Here is a 13,643-nt window from a genome sequence, read left to right on the forward strand (position 1 = left end):
TGCGACTCCACTTTCAAGGAACTATGAATCTGCACTCTTTGTTAAGCAACACTCCCGAGGATCTTACCATTAAGTGTATAAGTCCTGCTAAGATTTGCTTTCCCAAAATGTAGCACCTCGCATTTATCTGAATTAAACTCCATCTGTCATTTTCTCAGCCCATTGGCCCATCTGATCAAGATCCTGTTGTAATCTGAGGTAACCGTCTTCACTGTCCACTACGCCTTCAATTTTGGTGTCATCTGCAAACTTACTAACTGTACCTCTTATGCTCACATCCAAATCATTTATGTAAATGATGAAAAGTAGTGGACCTGCCAACCTTCTGATAATCTGTGTTCCCATCATTTGGAGGCTGTGTTCCCTCAGCTCATTTCTTCCAGTTTATCATCCATTGATTCTCTTCTGAAACCTGTATCTTCAGTTTCTGCCAGCCTTGTACCAGCTCAGGTCAAAGAAATGAAATTTGGTCAAAGCTTGCTCAAGCTTTGGTCAACACCACCCCCTTCAAGTGTCCCTCCGAGACTCTCACCATTCTGACTTGGAAATATAGCACTGTTCCTTCAGTGTCACTGGGTGAAAATCCTGGAATTCCCTCCCTCGGGGTACTGTGGGTCAACCACATGGTCTGCAAGGTTCAAGGAGGCAGCTCACCACCACCTTCTCAAGGGGCAACTGGGGATGGCAATAAATGCTGGCCCAGGCAGCATTGCATGAGTGAGCAAAACAAGAGCTCACTCGAGATTGTATGATATCGGCTGCTCAGTGTAATGAATCTGTGTTTGTACAGGCAGGTTACACATTAATTTCCAGGCTGTGTGGAGAATAGGGTGGAAATCAGATAGTTAGCTGGGACAGAGTTCACGCCTGCTTCTTGCCGAGTCCAGCTGTGTTGTGAAGGTCTCCTTATCTCTGAAGTTCAGTCTATCCCTACCCCAAGGATACTTTTGAAATGTGTCGTATACTTTTGACAGTTTTACCTCACAGACCTTGAAGGGCTAAGATTAGGAAGTCCTTCACATTCTTGATGGTAGACGCCGGGTGCAGGAACATTTATCCTTTCTGTCAACCATGACGAGCTGATGGTTACTGAGAGCACTCTCTCCTTTTTCTTGATATGTCCTTCATGAGCCAATGTCCCACCGCCCACGTCTCTCTACATGGTGCTGGATGGACTGACACACAGTCTCTGGTCCGGCCGAGCTCTGCAGGAACTCCTCAAGCTGGGAGCACCACAGCCAAATCCAGCTGTATCCTCAGGGAATGATAGAGTCATACAGCATGGAAGAGTTCCTTCAGCCCATTGAGTTTGCACCAAACTTGGCCCACCTTCGCACATTAGGCCTTGAAAGTTATGATACTTAAAGTGTTCGTCCAAACATTTTAAAGATTGTGAAGTTCTATCCCTTAATTACTCTCCCAGACAGTGCATTCCAAACCCACACCATCCTTAGGATGAAAAGGATTTTCCTCTAAACCTCTGCTTCACTTTAAAAGTGTGCTCCCTCGCTCTTGACCCTTCACAGCTACTTTCAATCACGACTGTCCTTGCCCCACGTAATCTTAAACATTTCAATCAGGATCCCCCCTCAATCATCTCTGTTCCAAAGAACAGCATCTCTTCATCTCAGAGGTAAAGTCCTAGTGAATCTCCTCTGCACTCTCTCCAGTACAATCACATCCTTCTCATAGTGCGGTGACTGGAACAGCACACAGTATTCCAGCTGTGCCCCGACCAAACCTGTACAGCTCCAACATAACTTCTTGCCCTTTTAATCCATGCCTTGACTGATAGAAGCAGGTCACAACGCGTATGCTCGAAACGTCGACTCTCCTGCTCCTCGGATGCTGTCTGACCGGCTGTGCTTTTCCAGTGCCACACTTTTTGACTCTGCTATCCAGCATCTGCAGTCCTCACCTTCTGCTCCCTGATAAAAGCAGGTGTCCCGTATGCCTTGTTAACCCTATTAACCTGTCCTGCCACCTTCAGGGGTCTGTGGGCAAGCATCCCAAGTTCACTCTGTTCCTCTGAACTTTGTAAGGTCCTGCCATTCACTGAGTGCTCCCTTGTCTTGTTCCTTCTGCTGAAGTCAATCATCTCACATGGACCATGGTTGGGGATGGGGCAATGTTGGCAACAAGACTCATGGGGCTGGGGGGAGGCAATGAGATTTGACAAGATCTTGGCACTTCTAGTGCATTTCCGAGGGTGTGCAGTACTTTTGGAGACACTGTCATTCTGAAGCAGCTTCTGGTTTCTTGCTCTAACATAGAAAGATCCCATGGCACCTTTTTGAAGATAAACAGAAAATGATGACCAATATTCATCATTCATCCAGGGAGGTCATGCCTGACAAATCTGTTAGAATTCTTCAAGGAGGTAATGAGCAAGTTAGACAAAGGAGAGCCAGAGGATGTAATCTATTTGGATTTGCAGAAGATCTTTGACAAAGTGTCACACTTTGGAGGCGGCAAAATAAGGTAAGAGCCCCTGGTGTTAGGGGCAAGGTATGGGCATGGATAGAGAGTTGGCTGCCTGGCAGAAGGTAGAAAGTAAGGGCAAAGGGGTCTTTTTCAGGATAGCAGCCAGTGGATTGCCAAAATTCCACAGGATTCAGTGTCAGGACCACAACTATTCAAGTTCCACATCAACAATCCGGATGAAGGAACTGAGGGCATTGTTGCTCAATTTGCAGACAACACAGTTAGCTGGAGAGACAGGTAGTGTTAAAGAAACGTGGAGGCATCAGAAGGATTTGGATGATGGAGGGGAGTGAGCAAAGAAATGGTAGATGGAGTACAATATGGAACGTGTGAGGTATTAACTTTCATGGGTCCCCATGGTAGACTTATACATAAAGTCAGGAGGTATGGGATACAGGGAGATTTGGCTATCTGGATTCAGTTTAGGTTGGCTGACAGGAGGCAGAGAGTGGTTATAGATGGAAAGTATTCTGCCTGGAGGACAGTGTTGAATGGGGTCCCACAGGACTCTGTTCTTGGGCCTCTGCTCTTTGTAGTTTTTATAAATGACTTGGATGAGGTGGTTGAGGTTAGTAAATTTGCAGATGACACAAAGGTTGGAGGTGCCATTGATAGTATCCTATTGCAGGCTGCAGCACAACATAGACAGGATGCAGAACTGGGCTGAGAAATGGCAAATGGAGTTCAACCTGGATAAATGCGAAGTGATGCATTTTGGAAGGTCGAACTTGAAAGCTGAATTTAGGTCTAAAGATAGGATTCTTGGCAGTGTAGCGGAACTGAGGGATCTTGGTGTGCAAGTACATAGATCCCTCAAAGTGGCCACCCAAGTGGATAGGGTTGTTAAGAAAGCATATGGTGTTTTGGCTTTCATTAACAGGGGGATCGAGTTTAAGAGCCGCGAGGTTTTACTACAGCTCTACAAGTCCTTGGTGAGGCCACACTTGGAATATTGTGTCCAGTTCTGGTCACCCTACTATAGGAAAGATACAGAGGCTTTGGACAGGGTGCAAAGAAGGTTTACCAGGATGCTTCCTGGACTGGAGGGCTTGCCTTATGAAGAGAGGTTGACTAAGCTTGGACTTTTCTCTCTGGAGAGAAGGAGGAAGAGAGGAGACCTGATCGAGGTGTACAAAATAATGAGTGGCATAGATAGAGTCAATAGCCAGAGACTTTTCCCCAGGGCAGGATTGACTGGTACGAGGGGTCATTGTTTTAAGATATTAGGAGAAAGGTATAGAGGGGATGTCAGAGGAAGGTTCTTTACACAGAGAGTCGTGAATGCATGGAATGTGTTGCCAGCTGTGGTGGTGGAAGCAGAGTCATTAGGGACGTTTAAGCGACTACTGAACATGCAAATGGAGAGCAGTGAGTTGAGGGGTGCATAGGTTAAGTTATTTTATTTTACATTAGGATTAATGCTCGGCACAACATCGTGGGCTAAAGGGCCTGTTCTGTGCTGTACTTTTCTATGTTCTATGTTCTATAACAAATTATAAGACAGCTGGATAGCAGAAGGAATAAGAGAGGCCAATACTAAGGATCATAACTGGAAGATATATGCTAATAAACTCATTAAGGAATCCACCGGAAACAATAAACTGAGAGACTGGTTAGCAAGTGATATCAAAAGGAATGGTGGAGATGGAGAACTGTATGATACGCTTGAGCGGAAACTGGATCATCTTCCAGGGAGACAGGATGTGATGTTGGGGTTCCCTGAAGAGAGATGGGAGGAGGGTCCTGTGGAGCCTAAACTCCAGAATGAGCCACAAACTCAAACGGAAATTTCTGGAAAAGCTCAGCAGGTCTGGCAGCATCTGTGGAGAGAAATCCGAGTTAATGTTCCTGGTCGAATGACCACTCCTCAGTACATTTCTGTTTTTGTTTCTGATTGGCAGCGTCCGCGGGTCTTTTGGTTTTGATCCAGAGTGAGCCAGCTGGACTGAACAGGGTAAACACAGGGAGGACCTACCTGAGTCTGGAATTAGGGTCACAGTCTGACGATACGGGGTAGGCCATTTAGAATTGACGTGAGGAGAAATTTCTTCTCCCCTAGTGTGATGAACCACAGAAAGCTGTTGAGAACAATGCATTGAATGTTTTCAATTAAGATTTAGATGTGGTTCTTTAGACTAAAAGGATCAAAAGGTAAGGGGAGAAAGCAGGAACAGGTTACTGAGTCAGATGAACAGGCTTGATCATATTGAATGTTGGAGCAGGCTTGATGGGCTGAATGGCCTACTCCAGTTCCTATTTCCTGTGTTTTTGTTTCTCTGCTGTACATTCTATACTGAAGACAGTTAAATTTTCTTCAGTAATTTGTCTGTTGTCTAAACTCTGAATATGTTGTGGGAGGAAATAGATTAGGTTCAGCTCAGTACCTTTGTCCCAAACCCACCGCACTTGCTTTAACACTTGGAAACGACTCTATCTCCATTCCACTTTGCATCAAGACACAAAAGCTTTGAGGAGAACAGACATTTGCAAAAAGGTTGTAAAATCTGTTTCTTTTCTATAAAACAACACATAGTCTAAATAATGGCCTGATAACATAGTTTACTTTCTTCACATCCTAAGCCAATATAGCTGCACTGTTTGAGGAGGATCATACATTTTCAGAGCCAGCCTTTGTTGTAACAATTAAGATCCTTGATTGAAAGCATAATCTTCTGTCGCAAATGGAAATCTAACCTTGTCCTCAAGAGTTATAAGTTGTGTTCTGTTTTCTTTTCAAAAGGAGATATTTTCACCCTCTTTCCACTCCCTCAGATAAGCTGACTGCCCTTGGGATTTCAGTCCGTGTCTCAAATTTGTAATGCTGGCAACGTGGGAGTGGGGGGGGGGGCAGGTCAGAGGAGGAGTTCAGATCTCACCAAGGACTCCACTAGCAACAAATACAACACACACTGCATCCACTACAGTGGTAACATTAACTGTTAACTGACCGTTATTTCACATGAGAGGGTTTTACAGCTGTACTAACCCTGACACGGTCATCAATCACCACAGGATTCACATTTAATGGCATTAGGACCGACAAAGCTGGGGGTGTGAAGGAGGAAGGGGTGGGAAAAGGACTAAACGGATTGCACCTCAGACACCCAACATGGAATTGATGGGCCGAATGACCTTTAGTGCTTGGCTGCCCTTGACCTTTTGATATATTCACTTTGTCAGAGCATTCTTGGAAAATGCTTACTTTGGAGGCAAAGTGTAATTATCTTCTTTATCCGTCGGCTCTCTGTCTTTTAAAACCTTCCATGATCTCCTCAGCACAGTTACCTTAAACAGCCTCATCCATCTGTCCACTCTTGATACTTCCCCGTATATTCCGTGCACTTACTTCTGATTCATTTCACTGGCATGTGTCTTTAACATCACTCTCTGAAATTCCCACTCTCAGGAATTCCTTTTCTTTCTGCCTCCCTCTCTCCGTTGTGCACATTCCTTGAGGTCCTCCTTACTAACGGTTGTTGCTGGTCCCTTCTCTGAATATTGATTGAGGGAAAACCTTCACTTACGTAGCACCTTTCACAACTTCAGCACATTCCCAGCTGCACAGACCATGAACGCCTTGCTGAAAACAGCACCATGTTTCCGAAGATTTTTGCCCTGCGCTCATCAGGACAAATGCAAGAATGCCGAATCTCCAACCTTCTCAACAACTTATACCGTGGCAGGAAAGGCTGCTGATTGGATGGCAACTGGAGTCTGATTGGCTGAGTTATTGCTGTGGAGAAGACCAATGAGCGTGACCACTGTTGAAAGCCAAGGCAAACGTCAGCTGATTTTTGCAGAGCAAGATCCCACAAAGAGCGACAAGCTGACCGGCGGATTACCTGCTTTTTTTTAAATAAATGGTTGAAGGTTCAATGTTAGCCAGGCAAGTTCCTTCTGTTCTTCTTAGGAAAAATACCAAGGGAACTTCTGCCCTCATTAGGGCAGATAGAGGCTCAGTTTAATGCTGCTAATGTTCTAAAACCATGTTTCTGACAGTGCAGCAACATTTGACAACTTGTGGCTAAACTTATCACTTGTGCTGTTAATACTACTGATTATTTGACACAGTACTGCACACAGTGTGCTACGCCAGGGCATAGCACGTCTCAACCTTGATATACAACATCGTAACCTTCCTGCAGGCAGTGCAGTATCGGGCATCTCACACACATGTGGGCTTCAGCACTCTCTTGGAAGGCAGGATGACTTCCTTCCTCTCTGGAGTTGTGGCTCCTGAGGTGACTGAGCAATCCAATACTGGATGTGCACGTCCTGCCTCAGGGGGATAGGTGGTGTCTGAAGAGGGAGCTGGGTGGATGAGGTGCTCACATTTACACTTCACTATTTGCGTTTGCCTTCACCTGAGCTTGTTGGAGATGCCAGGAATAGTTGGCACCTTCATGGGTACTTCTTCTCCAGTGTGGGCAAGAGATTCCACAGGTCGCTGAGGACACTCTAATCTTTTTTCAGGGAGACTTTGAAAACATTTTCTCTCAGATATTATCAGCTTTACTGAATTAATCAGCTTAGAATATTGACTTCTCTGTCCATTCGTGTTCTTGTATTGGCCTGTTTCTGGGTAACATTCCTCACATAAATAGCTATAAAAACAAAGTCCCAGCCTATTTTTATAACTCAAACCCTTCATTCCCAGCAACATCCTGGTAAATCTTTTCTGAACCCCCTCCAGTTTAATAATATCCATCCTATAACAGGGCCACAAGACCTGGACACAGTACTTCAGAAGAGGCCTCACCAACATCCTGTACAACCTCAACATGACTTCTCAACTGTGACACTCAACAGTCTGAGCAATGAAGGGAAGGGTACTAGACACCTTCTTAATCGCCCTTTCCACTTGTGACACACATTTCAAAGGATTATGTACCTGAACCCCTCAGTCTCTTTGTTCTACAACACTCCCCAGGGTTCTATCACTTGTTTGTTTGACCAAAATGCAATATCTCGCAATTATCCAAATTAAACTCCATCTTGGAATTTGATTAGTTTAGATTTCCTACAGGCCCTTTGGACCAACCAGTCCCCACTGACCCTCCAAAGAATAACCCACCCAGACCCATTTCCCTTTGATTAATGCTCCCAATATTATGGGCAATTTAGCACAGCCAATTCACCTGACCTGCACATCTTTGGACTGTGGGAGGAAACCGGTGCATCCAGAGGAAACCCACGCAGACACGGGGAGAACGTGCAAAGTCCACACAGACAGTCGCCTGAGGCTGGAATCAAACCTGGGACCCTGGTGAGGTAGTAGTGCTAAGCACTGAGCCACCATGCTGTCCCTATTAGTTTAATTTTGGAATATGGTCACATGTGCTAGTTGAACTGAAGGATCTGCTTCCATGCTGTATGACTCTATGACTCATTAGCAGCTTGGAGAGATGGGAGTGTAGAGCCAGTGGTAGATTGCAATAAACCCTGTGTTATCATTGTTCTTCGAATCACAATGTTAGGATGATATAACTACTCAATAATGAACATTCTGATACTTATTTTGCTTGCAAACTTATTTATTTGCAACGTGATTAACCTTTTGGCACAAAGAAAACTCATAGCATCATGAAATCAGGGAGCTCAATGTCATGTTTCAGATAGAGTTAGTTGATCAAGGACATAGCTGTGGTTGCTTATCTCTTCCTGTGAGCTGCATGTGAGGAAAACTGTTTAATACTCCCTGATATTTACTAACCCACTACTGATGCTGTTGCTATGACAATCCTTTTAAAAGTAAGGTTTATGGGGTTCAGTGGGTCAGACATTGACTTGTTACCAATGTTAACACTGACTTGTTTCCGCTGGGGATAGGGTTCAAAAGTGATTGAAAGGTTCATGTCTCTGGTGATTGTAAGGGTCCCAGTGATTCAGGTGGTAACCCCCTGCCTCTGAGCCCGGTGGGCATGGATTTGGGTTTTGCCCAACCTCCTATTTCCCTGTGCTGTGGGATACGGCACTGTAGGAGGCGCTGTCTTTCCAGTGAGGCAATCACCGGGAGCTGACTGAGTTTCCCAGGCAACGTATACCTTGTAGGTGGTGGACCAGCCAGGCAGGATAGGCAGGGGATGAGTTAACTCGGGCAGAATTCCAAACATCTGAACAATGTAGTTTCTTTATTCCTATGGACAGAGCCATCCCCCTTGCCCTGCTCACCTAATTCTGACCCCACCGCTGGGGCAAATCAAGTCTTGAGCGTCCCCCCACCAGTCCATCAATAAAGCTCTCTGAGTCTAACGTAACCAAAACGGAAGGTCAGAGGGTACCACTCTCACCCCATCCTGGCTTTAAGTTCCTCCCAGATGCCTTTAGAGTCATAGTCATACAGCACCGACAAAGACCCTTCGGTCCAACGCGTCCATGCCAACCAGCTTTCCTAAATGAATGTAATCCCATTTACCAGCATTTGGCCCAATTCGCTCTAAATCCTTCCTTTTCATGTGCCCATCCCGATGCCTTTTAAATGCTGTAATTGTATCAGCATCCACCACTTCCTCTGGCAGCTCATTCCACACACACACACCATCCTCTGCGTGAAAATGTTGTCCCTGAGGTTTCTTTTATATATTTTCTCTCTCACCTTAAACCTATTCCCTCTAGTTTTCACCCACCCTTGAGAAAAGACCTTGACTATTCACTCTATCCACGCCCACTCCCCCCCCCATGATTTTATAAACTTCTATAAGGTCACCCCTCAGCCTGTAATCCCAGTGCAGGATATCTCACCCAACCTCCTCCCTCCACAACGCATTGGCCCCAGGCAGTTACCCCAAATCACCCTACCCAAGGCACAGTTCTACCTGTGGGAATTCTTGAGGTTGTGAAAGGCGCTATATCAATGCCAGTCTTTTGTTTTAATTCACCTTTTCTTTTGCATCACCTCTTACTGTGATATTTGCAAACAATTTTATTTCGGTTTTACAACTGGAAGTGTATATTAACAATCAGTGTTCCAGTTGTTAACCTTCAATGACAAGAAGTGAACCGATGACTGTGGCATTATCCCTGTAAGTGGATGGTATGATTATCCACCTCTGATTCCCAGGGGAAGTGGGGGGTGTGATCACTGCCCGTCTGATCTATTGTAATGAGCTTGCTTATCTCCCATTCACACCTGCCAGTTCAGTCATTGTAACTGTTTCCAACAGGTTTATTATGGGCTGGCCCCAAAGAATTCAAAGGCCATACAAAATATCGGTGCTAAAGTTACTGTTAAAACGGCATAAATTAAAATCGATTGTAACATTTAAAGTGCAACAGCCAGAAGGAAGCCATTCAGCTTGTCATACCCCAGCTCTTTGAAAATGTTTTTCAATTTCTTCTATTCCCTTGCATTATTCCTGAAGTCCTGTACATTTTCTCTGTACAATATCCACTTCCTTTTCGAATGAAATGGTTGTATGAGCAAATTGGTACTGGTGACAGCTGATTTATTTTAGAAAACTAAATTATTTGTTCACAAGATGTGGGCATCACTGTCTAGGGCAACATTATTGCTCAAGCCCAACTGCCCTCAAGAATATGTACATAGTGTCATAGAGTCATAGAGATTTATAGCATGGAAACAGATCCTTTGGTCCAACCCGTCCATGCTGACCAGATATCCCAACCCAATCTAGTCCCACCTGCCAGCACCCAGCCCATATCCCTCCAAACCCTTCCTATTCATATACCTATCAAGATGCCTTTTAAATATTTCAATTGTACCAGCCTCCACCGCTTCCTCTGGCAGCTCATTCCATACACATGCCACCCTCTGTGTGAAAAAGTTGCCCCTTAGGTCTCTTTTATATGTACATATTCCCCTCTCACCTTAAACCTATACCCTCTAGGTCTGGACTCACCAACTCCAGGGAAGACTTTGTCTATTTACCCTATCCATGCCCATCATGATTTTATAAACCTCTATTAGGTTACCCCTCAGCCTCTGACGCTCCAGGGAAAACAGCCCCAGTCTATTCAACCTCTCCCTTTAGCTCAAATCCTCCAACCCTGGCAACATCCTTATAAATCTTTTCTGAACCATTTCAAGTTTCACAATGTCTTTCCATAGGAAGGAGACCAGAATTGCATGCAATATTCCAAAAGTGGCCTAACCAATGTCCTATACAGCTTCAACATGGCCTCCCAACTCCTGTACTCAATACTCTGACCAATAAAGGAAAGCATACCAAACACCTTCTTCACTATCCTATCTACCTGTGACTCCACTTTCAAGGAGCTATGAACTGCACTCCAAGTTTTCTTTGTTCTGCAACTCTCCCAGGACCTTATCATTAAGTGTATATGTCCTGTTAAGATTCCTGCCTATAGATCTGCTGTCTTAGAGACATAGAGTCATACAGCACGGAAACAGATCCTTCAGTCCGTTAGTCCATGCTGACCATGTTCCTGAATTAAACTAGTCCCACTTGCCTGCATTTAGCCCACACCCCACCAAACCTTCCCATTCATGTACTTGTCCACGTGTTTAAATGTTGTAACTGTATCTCGCAAGGGCAGTTGGTTGGGCAATAAATGTTAGGCTTGCTGTTGTTATCCACACCATATGAATGTGTTGGTGGGTGGGGGGGGGTGTGTGCAATAACTCCACGGTTGCCAATATCAGAAAAAGCATGCTCTTGGGAAATGGAACTGGTTGCCTTGTTCCACTCTTTATGTGTTTGTGTGTATGTGTGTGCTGGCAGGAGCTGGATAATTACCGGACCGCCATGCAGAAGATGGCTGAGGACATCATTAACCTGAGGAAGGATGTCACGAGGCTGGAGGTCGAAAACAGCAAACTGCGGAGTGAGCTGAGCTCCCATCAAGACCTCGGCCGAGTTCTGTTGGATGACACCGACATTGATGTGATGACTAAAGCAGAAATAGCTGACAGAATAGGTCTGGTTTTAAAGTACTCGTACCGTCATTGTGAGCATACCGTTGAGGTAAAATCGGTGATCGTGTCCCCGATCTATCTAGTTTTCTTTTGTTTATAGTCTCAGAATCCCAACAGTGTGGAAAGAGACCTTTCAGCTCATCAAGTCTGCACCAATCCTGCATCTACCTATCGCCTTCCCACCTTCCTTCTCACCCAGTCCCACCCCTCCCCCCATTTATCTCTCAGCCCCCTTTCCCTCCACATCTCTGATGAAGGGCTTATGCCTGAAACGTCATCTCTCCTGCTCCCTGGATGCTACCTGGCCTGTTGTGCTTTTCCAGCACCACACTTTTTGACCCTGCATGAACCCTCTGAAGAGCAAGTTTAGTTATTCACTCAGGGAGATGCGGAAATCCCTGGTTAGGCCTGCACGTGTTACCAATTTATCCCTAATTGCTGTGGGTCTGGAGTCATGTGTAGCCCAGACCAGGTAAGGAGTGCAGTTTCATTCCTAGAAGGACAATGATGAACCAGATCGGTTCTAATGACAATCAACAATGGATTCATAGCCATCATTAGACTTTTTAAATTGAATTTAAATTCCACCATCTTCCATGGCAGGATTGGTGCCCAGGTCCTCAGAACATTATCCGAGTTTCTGGATTAATAGTCAAGTGATAATACCGCTATGCCATTGCCACCCCTACTCAGACCTAGACCCTCCCTATCCCAGTAATCCCATATTTAGCATGGTCAAACCACTCTAACATGAACAGTTTTGGACAGTGGGAAGAAACTCACACAGACACAGGGAGAATGTGCAAACTCTACACAGACGGTCACCCAGAGGTGCAATCAAACCCGGGTCCCTGGTGCGGTGAGACGGTGGTGCTAACCACTGAGTCACTGTGCTACCTCAGTTATGCTCTCCAACAATGTCAATAACACAGGCTTTCATAGCTGGCTGATCAACACTCTGGACCATGAGATAATATTAAATAGGCTTTCTGTACAAAGACTAAGGAGCTACGCACTGAGTAACTCAATAGTATTTTATTAAATTAAGCTGAACCCATCACTTCCATGTCACAGATCTTGGGGCTACATTTCCTGGAAGGCGTTTTTATCCTGCACTTGACTTTCTGTCTGCAGAAAGAGACCAATCTGTCCTTCAGTCCGGTGGTAGCTCCTTGATGAACAACTGTTCTTAGTCCCCGCGTTGCTGGATTAGTAAAGGGACTGGTTCTCATTGCTGTTAGAAACCATCATCTAAATTGTGTTGGTGTGGAACTTAACTTTAAACCTCTTTTCATTTGTATTTTTGCTTATTTGATTTCCAGTTTTATTAAGACAGAAACTGGCCACAGAGACTGCGGAGCTTCTGAATTGCAAAGACAAAGTGCAGCAGCTCCAGAATGAATTGATACGGGTGAGTCATGGGGGAAAGGAAGTGTCTTGTGTGGATGATATTCCTTTTAAGGGCTCTGGGCTATCCAGACAAACCAGGGAGGTCTCGGCCTCGACCTACACATCCAGTGATTGGGGTGGCATGGTGGCTCAGTGATTAGCACTGATGCCTCATAGTGCCAGGGACCCAGGTTCGATTCCAGCCTTAGGTGACTGTCTGTGTGGAGTTTGCATGTTCTTCCTGTGTCTGCGTGGATTTTTTCCCACAGTCCAAAGTTGTGCAGGTTAGGTGGATTGGCCATGCTAACTTGTGCAGGATGGATGGGTTAGCCAGGAGAAATGCAGGATTACAGGGATAGTGTAGTGGGGGATGGGTCTGGGCCGAATGGTCTACTTCCACAGTGTAGGGATTCCAGGACTCTTTGGAAAAACTGGGTCTGTCTCCATGAACATGGTGAAGGGGTGGGCCATGTCGATCTCCTCAGTGGAGCTGGCCAGGGTGAGGAGTGCAGAGGGTGTGGGTTGGTGACCAGATTGGGTCCTGTGAAATATTGGAAACCCCAGGAATGGGATCAGGAATCACAGCACTGGGACATGCCACCCTTTTGAAAGGGATCCTGAGTCATCTTGACTTGGCAGAAATCTAAGCTATAATTCCGATTCAGCGTGTGGGTGGGAGTGGTCTGGAACCTGCAGGTGGTGGTGGTCTTGCCAACTCTCTGCTGCCCTTTTCCTTCCAGGGTGGTAGGGATGGGAGGTTTGGAGAGCACTGGCAGAGGAGGCTCGCTGAGCTGCTGTAGTGCATCTTATAGACGGCACACGCTGCTGCTACTGAGCATCAGTAGTCAAGGGAGTGAAGGAAGCCAGAAAGTGG

The 13,643-nt window shown here is 45.5% G+C and overlaps 1 protein-coding gene across 7 annotated transcripts in view; it reads left to right on the top strand.

Moving 5' to 3' along the window:
- Window positions 1-13,643, top strand: part of ccdc33 (coiled-coil domain containing 33) — a 272,241-nt gene that overhangs the window by 242,792 nt on the left and 15,806 nt on the right. For 6 of the 7 annotated variants that reach the window (XM_072552975.1, XM_072552972.1, XM_072552973.1 and 3 more), the window contains 2 exons: window positions 11,187-11,382; window positions 12,703-12,791. In XM_072552975.1, the coding sequence (XP_072409076.1) occupies window positions 11,187-11,382; window positions 12,703-12,791 (285 nt within the window). Of the gene's footprint in view, window positions 1-11,186; window positions 11,430-12,702; window positions 12,792-13,643 lie in introns of those variants that run through there. The other variant, XM_072552976.1, reaches the window with a different exon arrangement.

The sequence above is a fragment of the Chiloscyllium punctatum genome, chromosome 33, assembly GCF_047496795.1.
Source record: "Chiloscyllium punctatum isolate Juve2018m chromosome 33, sChiPun1.3, whole genome shotgun sequence".
Classification (NCBI taxonomy): domain Eukaryota; kingdom Metazoa; phylum Chordata; class Chondrichthyes; order Orectolobiformes; family Hemiscylliidae; genus Chiloscyllium; species Chiloscyllium punctatum.